We start from the raw sequence: 26,340 nt of genomic DNA, 5'->3' as shown, positions 1-26,340 counted from the left end.
GCGCAGTCAGCTCTCTTGTGTAGTGTAGTATAGAGGATCTGTCAGCTCTCCTGTATGGTGTAGTATAGAGGGTCTGTCAGCTCTCCTGTGTGGTGTAGTATAGAGGCGCAGTCAGCTCTCTTGTGTGGTGTAGTATAGAGGATCTGTCAGCTCTCCTGTGTGGTGTAGTATAGAAGATCTGTCAGCTCTCCTGTGTGGTGTAGTATAGAAGATCTGTCAGCTCTCCTGTGTGGTGTAGTACAGAGGCGCAGCAAGCTATCCTCCTGTGTGGTGTAGTATAGAGGATCTGTCAGCTCTCCTGTGTGGTGTAGTATAGAGGCGCAGTCAGCTCTCCTCCTGTGTGGTGTAGTACAGAGGCGCAGTAAGCTCTCCTCCTGTGTGATGTATTATAGAGGATCTGTCAGCTCTCCTCCTGTGTGGTGTAGTATTCAGGAGCAGTCAGCTCTCCTCCTGTGTGGTGTAGTATTCTGGAGCAGTCAGCTCTCCTGTGTGGTGTAGTATAGAGGGTCTGTCAGCTCTCCTCCTGTGTGGTGTAGTATTCAGGCGCAGTCAGCTCTCCTGTGTGGTGTAGTATAGAGGCGCAGTCAGCTCTCCTGTGTGGTGTAGTATAGAGGGTCTGTCAGCTCTCCTCCTGTGTGGTGTAGTATAGAGGATCTGTCAGCTCTCCTGTGTGGTGTAGTATAGAGGAGCAGTCAGCTCTTCTCCTGTGTGATGTAGTATTCAGGCGCTGTCAGCTCTCCTGTGTGGTGTAGTATAGAGGCGCAGTCAGCTCTCTTGTGTAGTGTAGTATAGAGGATCTGTCAGCTCTCCTCCTGTGTGGTGTGGTATAGAGGAGCAGTCAGCTCTCCTGTGTGATGTAGTATAGAGGGTCTGTCAGCTCTCCTCCTGTGTGATGTAGTATTCAGGCGCTGTCAGCTCTCCTGTGTGGTGTAGTATTCAGGCGCTGTCAGCTCTCCTGTGTGGTGTAGTATAGAGGCGCAGTCAGCTCTCCTGTATGGTGTAGTATAGAGGATCTGTCAGCTCTTCTGTGTGGTGTAGTATAGAGGATCTGTCAGCTCTCCTGTGTGGTGTAGTATAGAGGATCTGTCAGCTCTCCTGTGTGGTGTAGTATAGAGGCGCAGTCAGCTCTCCTCCTGTGTGGTGTAGTATAGAGGCGCAGTCAGCTCTCCTGTAAGGTGTAGTATAGAGGATCTGTCAGCTCTCCTCCTGTGTGGTGTAGTATAGAGGCGCAGTCAGCTCTCCTGTGTGGTGTAGTATACAGGATCTGTCAGCTCTCCTGTAAGCAGTGGTGTAGCTACCGCAGCCCTCCCGATCAATCACTCTTGTGACTGCAAGCATTGTTTTGCTTGCGGTCACAAGAGTCCGGCTCCGTCTTCCCCCGGCTGCTGTGCGGCTGCCGGGGGTGTCGCGTCTTATCCCCGGCAGCACGCGCATCCCAGAGCTCCCTGCGCGCCTTGGGCCCTGACTTCCAGTTCTGGCGCGCAGGGAGCTCTGGGATGCGCGCGCTGCTGGGGATAAGACGCGACACCCCCGGCAGCCACGCAGCAGCCGGGGACAGACCAGGAGGAGAGAGGATCAACGTGGGAGCGCGATGTCAGGTGAGTTAAGTTTTGTTTTTTATCAGCCTGCACGGGGGTGGGGGGAAAGAGGGGGCCATCTATGAGGGTGGGGGGAAAGAGGGGGGCATCTATGAGGGTGGGGGGAAAGAGGGGGGCATCTATGAGGGTGGGGGGAAAGAGGGGGGCATCTATGAGGGTGGGGGGGGAAGAGGGGGGCATCTATGAGGGTGGGGGGAAGGAGGGGGCATCTATGAGGGTGGGGGGAAAGAGGGGGGGCATCTATGAGGGTGGGGGGAAAGGGGGGCATCTATGAGGGTGGGGGGAAAGAGGGGTGGCATCTATGAGGGTGGGGGGAAAGAGGGGGGCATCTATGAGGGTGGGGGAGAAGGGGACCATCTACAAGGGGGGGAGGGACCATCTATAAGGGAGGGGGGGAAAGGGGACCTTCTATAAGGGAGGGGGGGAAGGGGACCATCTATAAGGGAGGGTGGGGGGAGAGGGGGCCATCTATAAGGAGGGGGAGAGGAGGCCATCTATAAGGAGGGGGGAGAGGAGGCCATCTATAAGGGAGGGTGGGGGGAGAGGGGGCCATCTATAAGGGAGGGTGGGGGGAGAGGGGGCCATCTATAAGTGAGGGTGGGGGGAGAGGGGGCCATCTATAAGGGAGGGTGGGGGGAGAGGGGGCCATCCATAAGGGAGGGTGAGGAGAAAGGGGGCCATCTATAAGGGAGGGGGGAGAGGGGGCCATCTATAAGGAGGGGGGAGAGGAGCCCATCTATAAGGGAGGGTGGGGGGAGAGGAGGCCATCTATAAGGGAGGGGGTAGAGGGGGCCATCTATATGGAGGGGGGAGAGGAGGCCATCTATAAGGGAGGTGGTAGAGGGGGTAACCTATATGGAGGGGAGGCCATCTATAAGGAGGGGGGAGAGGAGGCCATCTATAAGGGAGGGTGGGGGGAAAGGGGGCCATCTATAAGGAGGGCAACATGGGAGAGGGGCCATCTATTTGGGGGGGCAACAGGGGGAGAGGGAATACACAGAGGGGGGCATATATTATTAGGGGGTCACATAAAGTCAGGGCTACCCACTAAATGAGGGTGTAAAGGGGCCAATACAGATGTGCAGCTTGTATAGAGATGAGGATGGTGCCAGAGTGAGGAGCCTAATATGTCTGTCTGGCAGATTCTGTGGATTCGTGGCTCGGACAAGTTCTCATAATGGCCCAGGACGGATGGAGAAGATGAAAAGGAAAGAACTCCGATCAGAAAAGACGTCTCCTGTGAGTCACCTGATATATCTGCACTGTAATGTATATGGTGTATAGAGCCTGTGTAGAGCTGGGGCCACCTCTATATGACTGGATGAGGTGATTTAGTATACTGGATTTGGTCAGTAACAATATGGTGGTGATGGTAGTGGTTGTGGTGTGGCAGTAATGTTTCCTTCCTATGTACTGGTATTACTGGTAATATTGGTCTCAGTATACAGGATTTGGTCGGTAACAGTATGGCAGTAATATGTACGGTGATAATACTTTCTCTTCCAATATGCTGGTGTTATTGGTAATATCTGTCTTGGTGTGTGTGTGTGTATATATATATATATATATATATATATATACACACACACACACCAATAGCATCACTTGGTTGTGAAAGGAAGGGGGGGGGGGCCCAAGTTGGCCTCTCGCACCAGGGCCCAGGAGACATTAGCTACGCCCCTGCCTGTAAGGTGTAGTATAGAGGATCTGTCAGCTCTCTTATGTGGTGTAGTATAGAGCAGTGATTTTCAACCAGTGTGCCGTGGCACACTAGGGTGCCGCGACACATGGTCGGGTGTGCCGCAGGGAAAGTTCCCCAAACTATGGTGCCCCTGCAGATCGCCCCGCTGCTGCTGTCCTCCTCACCTACTGGCCGCCTGTAGCGCCCGGACGTGCTCCTCCTATCCAATCAGCGGAGACCGGGAGCGTGGTGCAACACACCACGCTCCCGGTCTCCGCTGATTGGAGGAGCACGTCTGGGCCATACGGGCGGCCAGTAGGTGAGGCGGACAGCAGCGGCAACCATCTCGGAGGAGGTGAGGAGGAAGTGGGGGAGAGAAACCTGGGGATGGGGGAGAGAAACAGGAGAAAACAATGGGGGAGAGAAACCTGGGGATGGGGGAGAGACAGGGAAAGAAGCATGGGGGAGAGAAACCTGAGGATGGGGGAGAGAAACATGGGGATGGGGGAGAGAAACAGCGGAGAGAAGCAGGGGGGAGAGAAGTATGGTTGAGAGAAGCACAGGAGAGAAGCATGGGGGAGAGAAGCACAGGAGAGAAGCAGGGGGGAGAGAAGCACAGGAGAGAAGCACAGGAGAGAAGCAGGGGGGAGAGAAGCACAGGAGAGAAGCAGGGGGGGAGAAGTATGGTGGAGAGAAGCAGGGGGAGAGAAGTATGGTGGAGAGAAACACAGGAGAGAAGCATGGGGGAGAGAAGCACAGGAGAGAAACAGGGGGGAGAGAAGCACAGGAGAGAAGCATGGGGGAGAGAAGCACAGGAGAGAAACAGGGGGGAGAGAAGCACAGGAGAGAAGCAGGGGGGAGAGGTATGGTGGAGAGAAGCCCAGGGGAGAAGAAAACAGGCCCAGGTTTCACACTGAGTGAGTATAAATACATTTAGAATCTATATTAATAACTATATGTATAATATGTACTGTTTTAGTGTCATTTTGTGCCATTTTGGTTGGTGGTGTGCCCCAGGATTTTTTAAGTATAAAAAGCGTGCCACGGCTCAGAAAAGGTTGAAAATCACTGGTATAGAGGATCTGTCAGCTCTCTTGTGTGGTGTAGTATAGAGGATCTGTCAGCTCTCCTGTGTGGTGTAGTATAGAGAGTCTGTCAGCTCTCCTGTGTGGTGTAGTATAGAGGATCTGTCAGCTCTCCTGTGTGGTGTAGTATAGAGGATCTGTCAGCTCTCCTGTGTGGTGTAGTATAGAGGATCAGTCAGCTCTCCTGTATGGTGTAGTATAGAGGATCTGTCAGCTCTCCTGTGTGGTGTAGTATAGAGGATCAGTCAGCTCTCCTGTGTGGTGTAGTATAGAGGGTCTGTCAGCTCTCCTGTGTGGTGTAGTATAGAGGGTCTGTCAGCTCTCCTGTGTGGTGTAGTATAGAGGATCTGTCAGCTCTCCTGTAAGGTGTAGTATAGAGGATCTGTCAGCTCTCATGTGTGGTGTAGTATAGAGGGTCTGTCAGCTCTCCTGTGTGGTGTAGTATAGAGGATCAGTCAGCTCTCCTGTATGGTGTAGTATAGAGGATCTGTCAGCTCTGCTGTCATGTAGTGTGGGGTTACACTGGTGTCCAATAGATCTAGAGGAGCAGAAGGCAACTGCTCAGTGTCAATGAATTAAATATTGCAAATAGATGCTAAGCCACATCCATCCACCTGTAGGCCGGGATGCTGAGCCGTGGATGAGGAGATGAGCTGAAAGGATCAGTTGTTAGACAAGACAAATGAGGTCTCTGTCCTCGTCACTTCTTAGACATGAAAGCACGAGCCTTTCCTCTATACAGAAAGACAAGATGAAACCTAATACAGACAGGACTGTGCCAATACAAGTGGTGATGATCAATTCTGTAAGTGGGGTTATAAGTGCCGTAAATGCCTCTATTACAGGAAATAGCTGATGTACTTGCTAATAAATTATATTAAGGGGCCTGGTCCAGGGGCATAATCCTATTGTTACTTGTGGGATCAGTAAGAAGATACCTCCTGCATCTTGAGTAAGGAGTTATCCACCTCACAGACATACCAGCATCTTCTTCTGGATCAACACATTAAAACAAATGTGTAAATGTGCCATAGAATATATACAATATTGCTATAAAACAGTCCGTCTAAAAAAGAGGGGGGGGGGGGGGAGACCACCCCGAGAGCCACATTACATGTACAATGATCGCTGATCACCAGGATTACCAGCTTGCCAGCTTCTATAAAAAAAAATCCCTTTAAATATTAAAATATTTTACTCACAAAAGATTCCTCAGCAAATGGAATAAACTATTGATCGTACCTCTCTTTACTCTTCTCTCTTTGTCGGCTTCAATCAGTTTTATCTTGATTCAAACCAATCAAGTGCCTTCTGTTTTTGGTGACCACCAACGTAGCACAGTGATAACCACATGTCTGCTAATAATGTGAAATAAATACAAGGGTGATATCCTGCTGGGGTAACAATACAGAAGAAAAGCATCACTAATACACTTTCCATTTTACTATCTATATTATAAAATAATCCTGAAATCTTGCAGTTTCCATTCTCACCACTAGGGTTAAAATTAGCGTTCTGTCTGTGGTAAGGAGGTGGCTGAAAAGTGGACAGCATTACAGAGTTTACACCCGTATATAGAAAGACAAAATAAAAAGCTCACAGATCAGCCTCCTCCTCACAGAGTATTCTTAGTGATGCTTACCATTTCTGTTAATGGGACAGCTCCTGTCTATTCTAGTCTAGATCTATGTGGCTTGCTGTAAAAACCTGCAAATACTGTAAAAAATACTTCTAATTCTTGCTATAATGGAAAGCGGCTATCCATTATTTATACACACTTACTTCAAAAAGCATGTGTCTAAATAAGGTAGCTTGTGGGCCCTTAAAATGGTTGGCCACTTCATAGTGAAATTGCTCAGTGTACAGTATTAGTAAGTGTGCTCACTGGGGGGGGGGGGGGGGGGGGGGGGGGGGGGGGGAGTAGGGTCACATGCTTCTCCATATCGGCCATCTTGTGGACAGAATCACCACAAAGCAGGAAAGCACAGCCTGGCGGAGGGGAGTCTGATTTTAGCTCTGTGGGTACACAGGAGGCTGCTGTCAGTATATACAATGAGTACACTTACTAATACTGTACACTGACCTATTTTACTATAAAGTGGCCAACCCCTTTAAGCTCTTTCAGGAGCAGTGATAGGAGTGCAACTTCTTGGGACAGTGGCACCTTAGATCTGCAAACAGAGTTGCACAGTTGGAAAACGTGGAGCCACAAGGAGTTTATAGGTTGGCAGGTCCACCAGATGTAGAAATAGGATCTATGAGCTGTCTTACAACGCCAACATGTTGCAGAGTTGTGGGCTGTGGAGGGAGGTGATATCGGGTGTTTTTTTTACCACCTTGACAGAATTATGTAGCCATTCTCCTGGATTTTCACACATCTGGAGGTCCTGTGTGGGGTTTAAAGAACGTGGTGTGTTTCTTGTTCGGAGAGCGCTCTTTGAATATACTTTTCCAACATTTTTAAGAGTCGGTGGGTAGGATATTCATTTTTTTGTGTAGGTGTGAAATTATTTTCACCAGAAAGGTTGTTTTTTTGTGATCAGTTCCTCCATCCACGTGACTGACCTATGAAATTTAGGGGTTTTACCTATGATAAGGAGGGAGGTGTAAATAAATGTAAGAAGAGTGATATGTGAATGAGGTATCTGCAATGTAGATGGTAATAGGACAACCATCTTCATCAAAGCGTTGAGTAAGAGGTATGTATAGGGGCGCTATGGTACAAGGATTTCTGAGTGTACATTACGGTCTTCCGAATTAGATTTGTCACTTTTTAAAAAACTTTGGAAATGTCATAGAGACATGTAGAAAGTTTTTATTGGTCGGGTGCTCAGACACTCACCTATTGCTAGAAGCAGCAGGGAGAAGCAGGCAGCAGAGCACTTCTCTCCCCTTCTTGCTTCTTTGGAAGCCCACCTACTTGCTTGGTTCTAATGACTAATGGGGGTCTGAACACCCAGAGCCCGACCAATCAAATTGTCTCTAAAGTTTTTTAAGTGAACATTTAAGCCATCTTCAGTGACTGATAACAGTCTTAGGGGTTGAAGGTAAAAAGCTGTATACTTGAAGACGGCTACTTACAAAAAGTTTGACATGGTGGTATGGTATTGACTGTAGCTCCATGTGGCTATTAGATCATGGGGTCACCATGAACCCACTGTCAGGCCCAGTTTTGCAGGCACCTGTATTACACTGTATTCAATGGATTATGGATTCTGTACTACCTCAGCTATAGCAGGTCCCTCCTCCGCCGCCCCTCTCTGTATACAGCAGTGATAAAGCATTACTATCAGCCCTAATATTATCGGCAGAGACTACACATCTGCAGAGTTAATGCATAGCGATGCATAAATAATGAATATTTCCTGAGAATGTTTCCCTTGCTGGGGGATGTGAATTATTCATTTATGAGGCTTTGATCGCACGGTTTTAAAACTGAGGAGGATGAGGAGTCTACATAGTTATCTTGTATAGGGAGGAGGAAGAGGTGAGAGATCACTCATACTCAGCAGGGTACTATGTATAGAGGAGTCAGGCAGGTGAATACAAACCTGGGATGAGAGGAAGGAAAAGAGAACACAAATAGGATATCCGTATGAATAAAGACTGGGGGGGAATCTTATCACTATCCTACTAGAAAGGAAGTATGTATAATTATTATAAGGCATTGTGGATATACCAGACACCACTGTACTATACATGGCCCAGTGTTTACAGGGTAATGTACAGAGAATGCCAGGAAATTTTAGTGTTGTGAGTGCAGCTCTGGAGTACAATACAGGATGTAACTCAGGATCAGTACAGGACAAGGAATGTAATGTATATACACAGTGACCTCATCAGCAGAATAGTGAGTGCAGCTCTGGAGTACAATACAGGATGTAACTTAGGGTCAGTACAGGACAAGTAATGTATGTACACAGTGACCTCACCAGCAGAATAGTGAGTGCAGCTCTGGAGTACAATACAGGATGTAACTATAAATTAGTAAAGGTTAAGTAATGTGTGTACACAGTGAATCCATTGGTTCTGTTATTCATTCCTATGGAAAGAGCCGAGTACAGCACTCCTCCGGGCGTACTCGGCTCTTTCCATTGCTCCATAGAAATAAAAGAGCCGGTGGGGCTCGATACAGAGATCCTCAGGAGTACAAAGGTCGGAACCCCCGCAATCTCCTACTTTGAGGATAGAAGAAAAGTAAATTTTTCCTTAAAAAAAAAAAAATATATAAAAATTTATATTATATATATATATATATATATATATATATATATATATATATATACACACACACACACACACGTGTTTTCTGAAGATGTCATTGATTGATAACAACAGCAGCAGCACAAGACTTAGGGCCATTAAGTCCATAGTAAATAAAACCCACACATACACTATTATCATAGAACGTCATGTACAACGCAGACAGTATTGGAGGGAATAACTACTTGTTGACTGTGGGTGGACAAGAAGTAGTCAGTGCCCAGGGCTGAGAGCTGTATGCTAAGACAGGGGCCCTCTGTTCCAGGACACCAGATATTTAGGGAGAGATAGGGAGCACAGACTAGTAGTTGTAATACCAAATCCACCCCCCTGCCCCCGCTCTTATTAGATAATAATGAGGACAGTATCTACTTCATGTGGGAGAACCAATGACGAGATGGTTATGGAATGTTGTGGCCAAGAAGGGGTTAAAGCCTGAGAGCCAGCCTAAACATGTACTGTTCCTCCTATACAACCACTATTGGGAATTACTGCAAGATCCACAATCTAAAGAAGCCTTGGGGGTCCTAATGGATGAAGCAATTTTGCGTTTTCTCCAATTACCGATTGCAGAAATTACTTGTGGGCACCAGAGGTTGACAGTTCTGTATAGTGATGGGCAAAATAATCTATTACTATTCTTCTTAGAGAGGAAAAAAAATAACTCAGCTAGTTTCAGAAAGTTATCCAAATTTGTTAAATACTTCTTTAAAATAAATAAATAAATAATAAAAATGTCTTCCAGTACTTATCAGCTGCTGTATGTCTTGCAGGAAGTAGTTTATTTTTTTTTTGTCAGACAAAGTGCTCTCTGCTGCCACCTCTGTCCGTGTAAAAACTGTGCAGTACAGAGAAGGTTTGCTATATGGATTTGCACAAGCTCTGGACAGTTGCTGTCATGAACAGTAGTGGCAACAGAGAGCAATGTGTAAGTGGAAAAACTACACAACTTCCAAGGCATGTAGTCGCTGAAGCCCTAGAGGTAGTTTAAAAAAATTCAAGTTTTTGGCATCAAACTTTTTTGCCAGTAGATTCCCCCTTGTACATACTCATTTCAAGCATCTACCTACAAGAAGGCTGAACCAGAAACTCCTCTGTTCAGACGATGGACTGTAGCTGTGTTCTCTCTTTTATTAAAAAAAAAAATAATAATAAAAAAAAAATAATAATAATTATTATATATATATATATATATATATATATATATATACACACACACACACACATATAACAGAGAGAGATTTTGTATTGTGTACGTGATGTGCTTTTTTTTTTTTTGCTGCTAAACCTCAGGCCAAAATGACACTTTTCTGGCCTTCATTTGGCATTTGCAGGGGAGGGGGCTATGGGTAGGTTTGCTGTATATGCCGGGAGATATCCCAACACATACAGTAAATGAACAAGGGTGAGGGCTGGATTCACGCAGGGGTATTACATGTATTTTTGAATCTGTATTACAGCTACAAGGCCCGGCCTGATGGCCCGTCAGTTTGGGCAATCAGACCTTGATTAATACAGATGCAAAATAAATAAATAAGCATTTAAATGGGTTAGCCACTTTATAGTAAAATAGTTCAGAGTAGTTTTAGTAAGTGTACTCACTGTATATACTGACAGCAGCTCCCTGTGTACTTCAGAGCTAAAATCAGACTCCCCTCCTCCAGGCTGAGCTGCCCTGCTCTGTGGCGAGTCTGTCCATATGATGGCCAACATGGAGGAGCATGTGACCATGCCCCGCCCCCAGTGTCCACCACTGAGACTGTGGAATGGTCCATAAGATGGTCAACATGGAGCAGCATGTGACCATTCCACAGTCTCAGTGGTGGACACTGGGGGCAGGGCATGGTCACATGCTCCTCCATGTTGGCCATCTTATGGACAGACTCACCACAGAGCAGGGCAGCTAAGCCTGGAGGAGGGAAGTCTGATACTGGCTTTATAAGGTCCACAGGCAGCCACTGTCTTAAAGGGCAGTGAGTACACCTACTAATACTGTACACTGACCTATTTTACTAAAACGTGGCAAACCCCTTTAATGTGCTCATCTGGGAGAAGGCAACCTTCTGGATGTGGCCTCTAAGGAGCCAACAGGGGCCAGATTTTAGATGGGGAAAACTGAAAAACAAATAAATTATACCAATATACCCTATTATGGGTGGATGTAGCAGTAATATTGGTGGCACCTTACAGGATCTACTCAATCTTACAGGAATAATTTGTAAGGTTTAAGAACAATTTTCCTGTAAACCCCTCAGGAAAGCAAAAGACAAGTAATGTAGGAAGAGGATGTTGGCAGAGATGAGGGGGCTGCGGGGGAGTCTTTACTCTGCACATAACACATCTGCTCATCGGATAACAAGCTTTATTCATCAACATAGAGCAGGAAAATACATGTATAAAGGAGCAATTTAGTGTGAAGTTATCGTATAAGCCTACTGGAATGGTGGGCGCATCTTGGAAGACGACCACCAAAAACTAAGAACAAAGACTCCATGTGACATCTCACCGCCCGCTGCCAGAAAAGACAGACAACGTAGGAGTGAGGAAAGGTCAGGAATGCCATGTTTATACTGTACACACCTAATAGAAGACCACCTGTGGCCTGTGAATTACACCTGAGCATTGTGCACTGGAAGAAACTCCATGATGCCCCTTAGTTTTCTGTAGTGCTTCCACCTGGCTATAAAATTTAACCAACTGCCATTCGCGCAATAGACTCCATTCTATGGTCAAGCGAATTCTGCCGTCCAATGAAAAAATTGACATGTGATTTGCCTGGATTCCTCAGTGTGAACGCACCCTTACCCTGAATCAGGAGATCACTCCTATTTTAAAGTTTTCAGTGGCAATCCCCGCTGTCAGCCAGGTGTCATCTGGGGTTATACAGGAATAGGGAAAGAAAAAAAATGTGTATATATAATACATACATACACACACACACACTTGAACAGGAAAAAAAGTTTTTATTTTTTTTAAATAATAAAAAATTTTAAGTTACAACTTCACATTTTTAGAGGTGGGAGGAAGATAACACTGACATACATATATGAAAGATATCTGGTATACAGGGCAGTAGCCATTGATACTGATGGCAGGAGAAGCTGCCATATAGGAAACATCAGTGTAGCCTCATTATGTAAACAGCCCTTATGGTCCTGGGTAAATGGCAGTAATATATGGCTCATGTAAGGCAGATTTCTGTGCCTTAAAACCAGCTCTATATGACTTAATGGGGTTATTCACGCAACTTGCACATGGATATCAACAAGCCCTGTTCAGATGAGTGGTACGGTCCCAGGAATTCTACCCCATGTCAATAAGATTAGAAAACACACAGCAACTTTCTTCCAGAAACAGAGCCATTCTTTTTCTCTGTTTGTGTGTGGTATTGCAGATCGGTTCCATTGAAGTAAATGACTTCCAGTTGTGATACCACGCACACACAGCCGGTGGACGAGTGCAACGCTGTTTTTGGAACAAAGTAGCTGTGTTTTCCTTAATCCTGGATAACCACTAGAAAGAGTACATTCTTATATCACAAACATAGCCACCATGCATGTGCAGCGCATCACAGCCACAATCTTCCTGCTTTCTCAGGATCGCATCGATCTGCTAGTCATCACCTGTCCATAGAGGATAGCCTTGTGAAATAATAGCCCTTTAATACCCTGCCATCCTCAGCTCATCAAAATGAATCAAGGCATTTAACATATTAAACAGGCCTTGTTATAGTGTAAGCCATCAGGGCATGTACCTTGGGTTTCCTTTCTCACCATTTATCAAATCCATTGATGGGGGAGGAGGTGACTGAGACCTGAGCTCTTCCAGGCTGTGCAGGTATAGGATTTGCCTGAAGCGTCTCAGTTCTTGGCAGGATCAAAAGGTTTGGCGTTAAACTCCAGCTAGAACTCCTCTATGCCATTAAGAGTCATTAAGCTGCACTTAATAGCTGTGGGCAGAAGCCGAGGGCTCATCTATCCCGGAAGGAGCAGGGGGTGGGGTGGGGGATACAAATATACAGAGCTTGTGTAATGGACAAAATGGGAGAGATAAATATACAGAGAAAAACAAACAATGCAGAAATGATGCAGGTAGATGGCGGTACGCCAGGGAATGACAGCCTGTTTACCAAGCTCCCTTCAGGATGCCACCCCACTAAGATAAAGGTCATATGATGTATGTGACAGGGTTACAGTCTGTGTACTGCTGGGGGACCCCAAAGTTTGCTCATGAGCCAACACAGAGCAGAGCTGTTTCCCATACCAGCTCTCATCTAAGCTGACCTGGGCGGTCGTCAGTTCTCCAAAATGAGCAGTCTGCAGGGTGTTATTGTGCTGCTGAGACACAAGCTGGGAATCCCAGTCGGACTCTGATGAAGCTTCGTACTGTGCCAGCTGAGGGTTGAAACAGATTGTTGGGGCAGAACCTTCCTCCTCGGCTGCTCTATGGCTACCATCTCTATCCATCCTGCTACTGAACACAGGCATTGTTGGCTGCTTCATAGAACTGGGAAGCTGGTGAAATACCCACATAGGCATTGGCTGGCAATGCCATGGCTGTCTTTTTGCTGGAGGGTGACATGGAGACCAGCAGTGCTTTCGTTTACCTCCGCACCAGTCTGTATCAGGCTCTACTGACTCTGGGGCTTGTGCAACATCAACCAAATTTTCCAAAGATGCTGTTCTAGGTGTGACAGTGACATTACCATCTGCCGGCATCAACTGGTCTATGGATACGTTGTTGGTCAGTTCGGCTGGTAGCTCACATGGACTTGCTGACAGCTTACTTTGTGTAGAAACCAGCAGCACATGTTGGTGATGATTAAGTGCAGACTCTACTACTGGCATCTCTGCTGCTGCAGAATCCACATGATGCATTGTGTACTTACTTCCAGTAGTAGGCGCTGCTGAGTGTTCAGCATATAGTCCAGGACATGGCATAACCTCATCAACCACTGATTCAATAGGTTGATGGGCAGCAGCATTAACCATTTGTGGTTCTACATGTGCAGCATCAATAGGATCTCCTTGTGCTTGTCCATCCAATGATCCACTAAGCCCCCCCTGTTCTAGTGCATGAATAGGATCTCCTAGGGCATTGAGTAATAATGGTGGTTGTACCGCTGCATGTTCCATGGCCAGCTCTGGATGTTGATCAATGATATGAGCTGGAGGTATAACAAGTGACTGGACAGTGTACACTGAGGTCAGCCCAGCATCCTCTGTGTACCAAGAGACCTCAGAAACAAGTCCCACATGGGACACCTCCTCACAAGGATCTGCTGGGGGGAGATCACACTGCACTAGAGCATTTGATGTACTTACCCTACTTTGGGGTCCATTGTCTTCTGCAAGTAAATCCTCCAGTAAACCCCCAGTGTGTTCTTGTGCTAGATCTATCTCCAGGTTTTCCATTAGTGGATCCTTAGACAAAGCAAGATTATGGTTCTCTACGAAACATATTGCATCTTGTGTTACATGTTGTCTCTCCGGGCTGTGCTCCTCAGAGGGGACTTCTACACCATGGTCCATGGGTTGTTTGGTGAATTCACCTTGTCCGACATCCTTCTCCACACATCCCTCTTGTATTAGTGAAGGTTCCTCTAAATCCTCACCACAGAGTTTATCTTTGCTTCGCTCTTCATTGGGCTTAAACCTTAAAAATATTTAAAAAAAATCATGTATTACAATTTATTGGATCATTCTAGGCCTAGGTCACTCAGACTGCTTATTTATGTCCTTTCAGTTAGACAACACGTTTTTGCTATTGTCTGTTTACCGGCTCATGCTTCTGATCAGTGGTGGTCTCTGCAGTAAAGCCCTGATGAAAACTTTTGACATGCGATTTTTTTTTTTTTTTTTTTTTATAAATAAAGACAGTGCCTATTTAATGTGTTTGTCTAGATTTAGGCTCTAGACAAGGGATTAGAGAGTGTTAATCATATGTAAACCAAGGACCAATCTAAAGTGACCCAAAAATACCCTAAATTTCTCAATACACCTACATTAAAATCTTTAAACTTTACTTATATACAGTATGTAATGAAAAGGCATTTAAAAGTTTTGCAAACCCTACAATATATCAATATTTTTCATAAATCAGGCAAAGTTTTGGCCATAATTCTACTTGTTTGTCGCCGGTAACTATATATCCACTGGCTAATCCAGCTACAGACTGGAACATATAATGTATTATATAGGTTCAAGCACTACTAAACACATACACTTAGGCCTCCCTAAACAGGAAAAAAAAAACTGAACTCAAGAACAAGAGAACACAGTGAGAGGTTAGTTGGGGGAAAGATCAGAAGCAACGTGTGAAACTATTACTGAAAAAGTAGTAGATGCAAGTAGAACAAACTTCCAGCAGATGTGGTTGGTAAATCTACAATAACAAAATTGAAACCTGCCTGGGATAAACATATATCTATCCTAATATCATAAGAATAGAAATACTAAAAGGGCAGACTAGATGGACCCAGTGGTCTTTTTCTGCCGACAATCTTCCGTTTCGGCTAGCAAAGTGCCTTTGTCAAGGGGCAGCGGGCACTAGATTTAGGCTATATTCACACTGTCCCCCTGAGGAAGCCGTGGAGGCCAATGTGACCAGCAAGGAGAGTGTTTTTTTTTTTCTCCCGTGTGCAACTATAATATTGTCATATGGTTTTACTTGCAGCGTATAGGTGTGGAATACTATTGGCGTTACTTGTGCAGACATTTTATACACACACACACACACACACACACACACACACTGTAACCAATCACGCATTACTTATACTTGTTGGACTGACCACTTATGTCCTGTCGCTTTATTGCATGTGAATAAGTAGGGCCCCACACTTACTTCTTGAACCATTTGTTTTTATATGCGCTTGCTGTTTACACTTAACATATATGCTAGAAAAGCTCCCAGTCAGTGTACACAATGGGATCTACAGGATTCTATTTACTTGATGGCCTAAGGCCTTATGCACACAGTGTTTTTTTTCTGGCCTGTATATTCTTTCCGCTATCAACATTTGCAATTTGCAAGAAAAATACTAATTTTTTTTTTTTTGCACATCAGATGGTCAAATACATAATTGCGGACACAATTACGGAACATGTGAATAAGGCCTACGAGCTTCCCTTTGGCCTCAGTCAGGCTTGTATACCTTTTTCTGGATGGAATATTGTAGTCGATTGCAATAATCTATCCTGAGGGGTTTTGCAAAAAAACTGTATACATTTAAGCCTATGGAGGGACAGATGCCGCTGTATGCTTATAAATGGCACCCACCAAGGAAATCCCTGATGTATACTGCAGATTTATCTCTGCAAAACTACTACATTGTGAAACTCCTGTGTGCTACATTAGATAATGTAGTAGCACTGATACATGAAGATTGCACAATAAACGCAAAGTCACACAGGTCATTGGCTGGAAGTTTCCAATTCACAGGTCACCAGCACACAGGATGCTACAGGGGGTTGGATTACTGATAAAACACTATTTCTGGAAGTACGCCTCAGTGACCAGTGACAGACAGGCTGCTTGGATCTGGGCCGAGAGCTACTGGGTGTGGAGCGTGGCCAAATAAGTAATCAGGACAAGGAAACGATCGGGCTGGAGGAGGCAGCAGGAGACGTGACTGTATCAGGTGTATTCTACACAACCTGGAAACTCCCAACGAACAGCAACAGGAAAGTATATAGCCCATATTCTTCAACTATTCCCAGCTAAACACACAATATAATCTTAATATATCCTCTCATTGAATACCTTATGTTGTTCTCCTTCAAAACCCGATAAAAAAGGCCTGGGCAATAGACTATAGGAGGACAATAAGAGCACTTACCCTTTAGGCAATGGAACGAGGTCACAAATGATACTAGATGTGATGTCATCAATGACTTTGTAATTGGAAGCGTTGAACGCGAAGAGGCAGTGCTGCTCGCTGATCAGGTGCTGTGGGAAGTAAATGGATGACAGTGTGTGACCCTGTACCTATAGATTCCATTCTTTTCCACTTTTTTTTTTTTTTTTTTTTAAAGAGGCATAAGGTCCAGGGCATTTTGAAGTATATTTTGTATACATTTTGACACAATGAAACCCACATCGTATTGATTACAAAGGGAAGTTCTCATCATACTGCTACATTTTTGTGGAGTTTTTAAAGTTAAGGTCATATTCTTTAACGTGTACCTATTATTTAAAACAAACTTCTGTCAGAAGTTTGTATCGGTGGGGGTCTGGGTGCCGAGACATCCGCCGATCGTTAAAACAAAGGGGCAGAAGCGCTTAGCAGTGCACCCTCTGCCTCTTAACCTCCGCTATAACTGCTAAACTAGAAGTTGATGGAATCATAATGGAAGCCAAAGGAATTTCCAGCAATTCCATCCTGAAGTTCCATAGGCTCTCATTCCAACTATAGAATAGAACTATATTATTAGCAGTTATAGTAGAGATGATAGTGCAGAGCGAATGCTGCTGAACCCTTCTGCCCCTTCGTTCTGGCAATCTGTGTCTCAGCATCCGGACCCCCACAGTTACAAACTTCTGACATGTCGCTATGTAAAGGAGTGTCTGTTTACTGTGCGTGTAATGGGGCCCTAAGACCCTTCTTACCTCAATAAGCCTTGTGTATGTGGTCTGGCAGCACTCACAATATCCACTTTTCTCCCAATTCTGCGGTCTCTCAAACTCATCCTTGTCCTGCTCCCTAATAACAAAGTGAAGGGTGTATTAATACACAGAACTGGAATTAGACAGCCGCTACCCCACATTCCTTATACGAGACATGATAGAAACCGTATGGTGAGGTATAACCAAGGTGAACAAGAAGCATATAAAACATTTTCAAAAATTTGGGGAAGCTCCACAAAAGCTGAATAATCAGGGTATATAATACACAGTATCTATTATTCAGTCAGTTAAGGGAGTTATCCCATAAAATCCTCTCTACCAAGTCAGGACCAGAAACACTAGGGTTAATGACAAGCTTTCTTCCTGCTGGCAGGGGGGACAACACAGAGGCTGCTTCAGTGAGGTCTGACAAATACAGCATAGTTAGCCTTTAAGAGTTAAGAAAAAAAACAAAAACCCTCAGGGCCATATTACAAGGCCCAATGAGCAGTGTAAGTGAGCACCGATCTGCTAGATCAACGCTCGCTTACTGAGCCTATTAAACAGCTTGATAATTGTGCAGCAAGGGGCACGGACACAAAGCCATATCCATGCAGTCCTTGCCTTAAAGGGAACCTGTTACCCGACCCCACCCTGATACTTACCCACTCCTGCCTCTCCCACTCCCACCATGGAGAAAAATCATGGCCTAACAGTCTGCGTGCTCAGTATGTAGAGAAGAGATGAGTCAAACGTCCATAGGAAACTACTGCGGGCTCTGCCCTGTGTGCTGGGGTGAATGGTTCCCTTTAAGTGTAAAATGATAAACTTTATACATACCAATTCTTCTAGCTTCTGCCCGCAGCTGCCGCTGGCACTTCTGAGCTGGTCTCTGGAAGGACAGGGCGCTCAGCCAATCACTGGCCGCAGCACTGTCCTGTCTCGGCCAGCGACTGGCTGAGCGGTCTGTCACTTCAGTAGTGCCAGCGGCAGTGTCCCATCAGGATTCTGTAGTTCGCACATTCACTTACAGTTAAAGGGGTAGTGCGGCGCTAAGAAATTATTCACAAAATAACACACATTACAAAAGTTATACAACTTTGTAATGTATGTTATGTCTGTGAATCGCCCCCTTCCCAGTGTCCCACCACCCCCGCACGTGTACCCGGAAGTGCGGTGCATTATACATACCTGTCACGTGACGACACCAGTCTCCGATCTTCTGCCAAGGACGTCATCTTTGGGAGGCCGGCCGAATCGCTGCAGCCGTCCCTCATGCCGGCCCCCCTCTGCCGCGATTGGCTGAGCACAGTTATGCTCAGCCAATCGCGGCTGAGCAGCTGATGTATGCCTCTATGCAGCTGAATCCGTGTCTTCTCCCTCCGTCCCATCACACTGTGTCTCATCAGACACGGTCTGTCTCTCTCCCTGCCCCTATTATACCTTCTGCCCGCTTCCAAGCAGCGGGGTGAGCGCTACTTATCTAAAACTCACCCCGCTGCGGGTGAGGGTGAGCTCCTGAACCGGGCAGAAGGTATAATAGGGGCGGGGAGAGAGACAGACAGTGTCTGATGAGACACAGTGTGATGGGACGGAGGGAGAAGACACGGATACAGCTGCATAGAGGCATACATCAGCTGCTCAGCCGCGATTGGCTGAGCACAGTTATGCCAATGACGCGGCAGAGGGGGGTCGGCATGAGGGACGGCTGCAGCGATTCGGCCGGCCTCCCGAAGATGACGTCCTTGGCAGAAGATCGGAGACTGGTGTTGGTGTTGGCACGTGACAGGTATGTATAGCGCACCACACTTCCGGGTACACGGGTGGGGGTGGTGGGACACGGGGAAGGGGGCGATTCACAGACATAACATACATTACAAAGTTGTATAACTTTGTAATATGTGTTATTTTGTGAATAATTTCTTAGCGCCGCACTACCCCTTTAAGGCCGAAACAACATCTGATAAGAGTGTGGGGGAATTAGCAGAGAAATTCCTCTGTCTAGGGGTCAAATGAGCAGGTTGCTATCTTTATTACCTACTCAAGACCCAACACCCCCAACCCAACTACCCCCCAACACACTCATGCTCAAACAGTACAAAACTAATATATATCAAAGCAATTTAACCCTTTGATATATGTTAAGCATTTTTCCAACAAAAACTTCTCACCTATCCACAAGGATCATATGAATGGTCCAATGACCACAGATATGAATGGAGCCACAGTCAAGCATTGGTGCTGCTGCTGCACTCAAAGTCTACAGTATTCAGAAGAACGTGGGCCATCCTTACTTGTGGACAAAGCTGATGTCAGCAGTCGGCCAACTCACCGGACATATCAATTATTTTTTGGGTGGGTGATATGTTCTAATTTTAACAAAAAACCTTTATGCTAAATAGAAGTTTAAAAAAGCGTGAAGATGTGAAAGGGTCATCGCCATGATGCTGCACATGCTCTCCACAGTCCGAAAGGTGACAACATAATAAACTGGCATCTCTCCACACCAAACTATCCTCAAAATAGGCAATCCTCATCTGAAGAGCAAATTGCGGATACTTAGCGAGCCTGACGATCTGGCAAAGCTCGTGTACTGCACAACACAGTAAATGACGCTGAAAGCAGATGGCGCAGTACACTGAGCGGCGGCCATGCTGGATTATAGGAACTCAGATTCTATTTACTTTAATGTGAGCAGAGCTGCAGTAATCAAGCACAACCACTACATGATGTGTGGAGCTGTTTGCTTCTGGCTCTGTTCACTGTGTAGTGTAGGTGGCGACAGTGCTGCCAAACAGCGAATCAGTGGGACTGCCAGGGATCAAAGGCAACAATCTGATTGATAAAGTCTATTTGGAGGATTAGTCAGTTTTTACTGGAAAAGGCCTTTAAGAAAAGGTTGACCACCAGTTAAAAAAAAAAAAAAAAAAAAACAACACACACCAAAACACAAAATAGTTTACCATTCATCTTATTGGATATAATTTGTTACAAACTTTTTTTTTTTCTTATTTAAAAATACAGGATCTTTGTATTTTATTTTTAACAATTTTTGCCTTTGTGTGCGGACAGGCTCTCTAGTTTATGGAATGGCAGTAGTTAAAAGAGACAACCATACCAGTTCTGCACCAGAGTGATAGGGTTTAATGGTCAACACTGAAGTGATGACAATGTACTCTGCTCCTGTGTCTGTAATCTTTTATAACATGCTGTACATAAAAATAACACTGGTTTATTTCAGTAACATGAAATGTTAACAAAAACAGGACTATTTAGTTTAGAGTAAAACTATGTTCACATTATTTGAACATTGCTATTTGTACATTAGTCTAATAGACCACAACATTGTCATTTTGGCCTCGCAGGTGTGCTTTAATATACCACTAAAAAGGTATATTGCTATTTCATACCACAGAATTCAGTAAATTAAAAAAAAAAAAATTAAAAATAAAAAAAATTGTATGTACTTATGTGCAGACTGCTAGTAGGACATACCCTGGTTCTCGGTCCTTATGTGTGCTGTTGTTGGTGCGAGCAGTTTCAAAAGGACTCCTGTCTGAAGAGATAAAGGAGCACTCTGGGAAGTTGGAAAAGGAGCAGTGAATTGGACGATATTTTCTATGGGGGAAAAAAAAAAAAAAAAAAAAAAAAAAAGCTTAGAAAGAGGAAAAGAATATGATCATATACACAATGACAACTACAAAAGAAACTGTATTCCCTATAAATCACCAAAAGCAGAATATAAATGGCTGTAAAAACAGAGCCAGTCAGCTTTTTTTTGTAGAATGGACATAAAGGTGTATGGATAAAAGTTTGGCAGGGGGCAACATTACTGCATGTAATGTTACCAATTAAAGTCCGGCCAAATTTTTGATATGTTGTTACTTATGAAAAAAGTTATACAAATTTCTAATGTACATTAATTATGGGAAATGCACATATAGGGCTATTTCCCTTAATTTAGTAGATCAGGAAGTGTTAGAATTCTCTCAGATCCAGTGACGTCACGACGAAAGGTGTAATTCCTATGGAGTGTCCAGCAGGGGGCGCTCTCTATATAGAAGTCTATAGGACTTTGTTTCTATGGATGTCTATGTAAAGTAATGTAATGTAGTGTACAGTGCTTTATTGAATGAATACATCTATGGAATACTTTGGGGAGAAAGTGTCCTTGCTCCCCAAAGTATTGCATAAATGTATTCATTCAATACATTAGGATATCACAGTAAGCCCGCCAATCCGCCGCATTCCCGCCGATCAGGACCATATACACTGAACTACAGCTCCCATCATCTGCTTATAGTATGAACAGGTGATGGGAGCTGTAGCTGGGTAATGGATATCACTTGCCTGCGATGCCACTGCTTATGCCGCCGGGCGCAGGGTGGAGCCGCTCAGTACACAGGAGCGCTCCCCCCCCCCCTCCTCCTCCTCCCGGGAACCTTCCCCCTATAGCATCCTGCAGCACTGCCTGGCCGCCGCTCTCATATACCGGCTCCCGATGTTTCCTGGTGTCTGCGCTGATGCATCGGGAGCCGGTATATGAGAGCGGCGGCCAGGCGGGGAGTCAGCAGTGCTATAGGGGGAAGGTTCCCGGAAGGAGGAGGAGGGGGGGGGGGGGGGGAGCGCTCCTGTGTACTGAGCGGCTCCCCCCTGCGCCCAGCGGCATAATCAGTGGCATCGCAGGCAAGTGATATCCATTACCCAGCTACAGCTCCCATCACCTATTCATACTATAAGCAGATGATGAGAGCTGTAGTTCAGTGTATAAGCGGCGGATCGGCGGGCTTACTGTGATATCCTAATGTATTAAATGAATACATTTATGCAATACTTTGGGGAGCAAGGACACTTGCTCCCCAAAGTATTCCATAGATGTATTCATTCAATAAAGCACTGTACACTACACTACATTACATTACATAGAAATCCATAGAAACAATAAAGTCCCATAGACTTCTATATAGAGAGCGCCCCCTGCTGGACACTCCATAGGAATTACACCTTTCGTCGTGACGTCACTGGATCTGAGAGAATTCTAACACTTCCTGATCTACTAAATTAAGGGAAATAGCCCTATATGTGCATTTCCAATAATTAATGTACATTAGAAATTTGTATAACTTTTTATAAGTAACAACATATCAAAAATTTATTTTGGCCGGACTTCTCCTTTAACAATTTTAGAATTTCTTTTTTTTTTTTTTTTAAACTAGGAGGTAAACCGAGCAGTTTCTAGGCTGTGCAGATAAAATGCTAAACAGAGATCCTTTAAAACAGAACAACTTTGTTCATTCCTAAAGTGTTGCCATCATATAACAAACAATCAAACAAAACAAAAAAAGTGTATGTAACATGTCAGAAGTTTTGATCGGGGACTGGATGCTGTGAATAAGAGCTTGAAGATGACTGTGGCTAAGCTCTTCTCTCCTTGTCTCTCATCTTAAAGCGACTCTGTACCCACAATCTGACCCCCCAAACCACTTGTACCTTCGGATAGCTGCTTTTAATCCAAGATCTGTCCTGCGGTCCGTTCGGCAGGTGATGCAGTTATTGTCATAAAAATTTACTTTTAAAATTGCAGCCCCGTGCCCACGGACAAAGGGCACGGGGCCGCCAGTTTAAAAGTTGTTTTTTATGACATCAACTGCATCACCTGCTGAATGGACCCCAGGAGAGATCTTGGATTAAAAGCAGCTATCTGAAGGTATAAGCTGTTTGGGGGGGGGGGGGGGGTCAGATTGTTGGTACAGAGTCACTTTAATGCAGGAGTCAGGCTTCATACTTTCTATAGAATTCATCTCCTGAAGTAAGGAGATAGACCCAGGCCACTCAAAAATTTTACACTAAGCACCAAACCTGATTATATTATCTTGTCTTAGGATAAAAGAACAAGCCAGCATTCTGGTCAGTATATGTAAGCCACAGCCAGGAGAGGAACCCTTAGAGAAGAGAGAAAGACAACATTTCCAATTCTTCAGCATTTTTGGTCTGTTGCGAAACATTGGTCTTTTTGTGTATACTTTTTCTTTTGTTTGGAGTCACTCCTGGCTTTAGCTTAAATATATATAAATCATAGGCAGAACCCCTTTGTTATCTGTATACAATTGTATTCCAGGCAAATCTACCAAAACAACTGCATTTCTTCTACATCCTCTTGTGTAAAAGGTAAAACATGATCACTCACCGGCTCTGGTCCTCGATCTTCAGGAAGGGGCTTTTTAGTTTACCAACTGTGAGATATGGAGGGAGAGAATGTCACTACAGGAGTGTGGAGTGTGGGTTAACACATCAGCAGAGACATTATTATAGACAGAGGACTACTGAGGGGTTTCCTCTCCAGCACCACCGCCACCACATGGCGTCAAACTGGGTTTCTGAAGTGTTTCCTAATGCATCTTTGCATTTTGCTGAAGCTCCCATTAAAGGGATTTGGGAAATCACAGAAGAGAAGTTACCTACCTTTCAGTGTCTGTCCTGCACCACCAGATCCTTTCCCCTACAATACACACAATAATAAATACACATAACGCTTCTTTCCGAAAATTACTACATAAAAATCAGGTGAGGTCCATTGCAACAATTTTATTAGTTAATAATAGCAGCCAACATCAGCTTTTTATTACATTCTTGACTCTAGCAGACTGTTTAGAGAATATCAATCATCATATTGTACATGTCATATATCGTACCTCATTGGGCTTGTTAGCTCGCCTTTTAGTGGAAAATTCGAGATACCCCAGCACCTCTAAGAAGGATGGCTAAGGAAAACATCAGAGGAAACAGGAACATAGAGTCTTTATACGTTGTCTCCGCATACGGCACCATCTACAGGCTGTGACTAGGTACCACACGCTGTACAAATTCTTTTTTGTGATATACTTTATCATTATTGGCCCTACATAAAAAGGGGAATTCCCATCTGAGTTTGATATCCCACATCTATCGAGTGAGGTATAAAAATCTGATTGCTGAGGGTTCCCCTCCCTGGACACCCTCCGATCCCAAGAACGGACACACAATTGGTCGGTAATGAATGGAGCTCAGACGGTAATACCCCATCACTGACATTTGCAGTCGTACAAACTCATATTTACAAAAAGGATACCGTCCACATGGAGGATACAGACACCCCAAGAATGGGCGCTGGACAGTACACTGCTGCACTCCTGGAGGTAAGGTGAGAAAAACACTCATTTAAAGGTCACGGTGCAAATAACACAAGATGGGAGCAGTATATACACAGGGAAGGATGGGATGAAATTGCCATAATAAAAATACCTGGCTCTGCACAACTTTCTTCAGCAGCTGCTTTCCCCGACTGTAAGGTGTTTTCTATGACACAGAAAACGTAATGAGCAGGAGACCTGAAGTATATGTAATGTCAGAGGTGGGAGAACAGACAGGAGCTGTAACGTTTCCTTAGATTACAGCTCTTCACAGGTAAAAAACAGGACCCCAGCTTAGGTCAATGGAGATAATGCACAAGCCTTATCAACTGTCTGTATCTTTATGTACCTGCAACATCTAGATATAGCATAAACATAGGAAAGCTGTGATGTGAGAACAAGGCCTGACCTCTATTTTCTCTGTAGTGGGGGGCTTAGAGGCACCCCCCTTACTTCCACCCGAATCTCCTTTAGCGATAACTGCAGCTTTCCTGTTCCCAGTCACCACGTAGTTGACGTCTCTGCTCAGGAAGCCCTCGATAACCTTTATAGGGAAGAACAAAGACATAGAATGAAGCTTTGGCTCTCCAGGCATGATGAGAATTGTGGTTCTGTGTGGCAACAGCTAGAGGGCCTGAGTTTGACACCCCTGTTCTAGAACAATAGCACTTGAACAAGTAGAAGCCCCATGTGATTCAGTGAGTACATGCAGGTGATCAGTGTTACTGGATGGTGCCCTCCTTACTCACCCCACCGAGGCTGCAGATAGCCTTTGTCAGGAGCTGGGTCTGCTTGTTGGGAGGAAGATCCAGATAGAACAACTTTCCCATAAAGGTGATGCTTTTCCTTCTGTCCAGCGTCAGGCCCCTTTCTAGGCGGCGACCTTCACAAAAACACAGAAGAGATTACCGTCCTGTTACCATCTACAGCTAATAAACTAGTAATGACCAATATTACCAGGGACCCACAGAACAGTGGAAACATCTCCCCGAAGGGCTTATACTCCTCCCCCCTTAGTGATGAATGTATAATCCATAATTCATGAATATTATAAAAATATATTATTCAAATGAGAATTTAGTATTCAAACACAGGGGACGCCCGAAAAAAAATAAAAAAAATAATAAAAAAAAAAAAATCAGTGGGGGCAGTGGTGTCGGCATGCTAAAACTAACTATTCTGCTGGTAGATATACACGCCTGAGAGACTCTCTTATCCCTTCTGTATCTAAAAGTATCACCCTCCAAACCTCTGCCTGAGACTGATTATATTCACATTCTACTGAGGTCAACCGTAGTAAGCCTTGACATATGATGGCCAATGGACTCCGATGCGGGTGCTGTTCTTAGTGCAAACTTTGTTCTCTTTGTTATGTTTCCGATTATTACTATTTTGACTCTGTTTACTTGGAATCGTATAAACAGATATGTGATGATGCTTTTCTCAGTACTATGTATGCGCTGTATAATTGCACAAATGACTCTTGTATGCACTTCTTGTATACATCTGTTTATTATGACGATGCCTCACAATTCTTAATAAAATTAGTTAAAAAAATAAATATATATATATATATATATATATATATATATATATATATATATATATATATATATATATATATATATATATATATATCTTATTTTTAGAACATATATGTGCTGACATTGTTGTTTCAAGTGGTTTCTCAAGACTGGAAAAATTGACAAAGTAACCATTATTCTTTATTACATCCCTGCACTCCATCCCAGCGTTGTCAGGTGGTCCCCGCTGACATTTCTTTACTGTCCTGCAGCAACCATGCCCCCATATACACACTGCTGCAGCCAACCTAAGACCGGACTGGTCTTGAGCCATATATCAATGAGGAAAGTGTGAATTTGTATCACTAATCCACTGCTCGTATATGACAGCATCCTGGCAATACCTATAAATAC

General features: G+C 44.6%; 1 protein-coding gene across 1 annotated transcript in view; it reads right to left on the bottom strand.

The window, feature by feature from the left end:
- Window positions 1–11,570: 11,570 nt before the first annotated feature.
- The window catches only part of DBF4B (DBF4B-CDC7 kinase regulatory subunit), a 20,853-nt gene continuing 6,083 nt past the window's right edge, over window positions 11,571–26,340 (bottom strand). The window contains exons 3-13 of the mRNA XM_069952430.1: window positions 25,153–25,286; window positions 24,813–24,947; window positions 24,516–24,569; window positions 24,343–24,403; window positions 23,927–23,982; window positions 23,697–23,733; window positions 23,422–23,467; window positions 20,730–20,852; window positions 17,238–17,331; window positions 16,468–16,577; window positions 11,571–14,282 (exon numbers count right to left, since the gene is read on the bottom strand). Of these exons, the coding sequence (XP_069808531.1) occupies window positions 12,767–14,282; window positions 16,468–16,577; window positions 17,238–17,331; window positions 20,730–20,852; window positions 23,422–23,467; window positions 23,697–23,733; window positions 23,927–23,982; window positions 24,343–24,403; window positions 24,516–24,569; window positions 24,813–24,947; window positions 25,153–25,286 (2,366 nt within the window). The 3' untranslated portion in view covers window positions 11,571–12,766. The remainder of the gene's footprint in view (window positions 14,283–16,467; window positions 16,578–17,237; window positions 17,332–20,729; window positions 20,853–23,421; window positions 23,468–23,696; window positions 23,734–23,926; window positions 23,983–24,342; window positions 24,404–24,515; window positions 24,570–24,812; window positions 24,948–25,152; window positions 25,287–26,340) is intronic.

Source organism: Dendropsophus ebraccatus, chromosome 14, assembly GCF_027789765.1.
Source record: "Dendropsophus ebraccatus isolate aDenEbr1 chromosome 14, aDenEbr1.pat, whole genome shotgun sequence".
NCBI classification, from domain to species: domain Eukaryota; kingdom Metazoa; phylum Chordata; class Amphibia; order Anura; family Hylidae; genus Dendropsophus; species Dendropsophus ebraccatus.
This window is presented reverse-complemented; position numbering and strand designations above follow the sequence as displayed.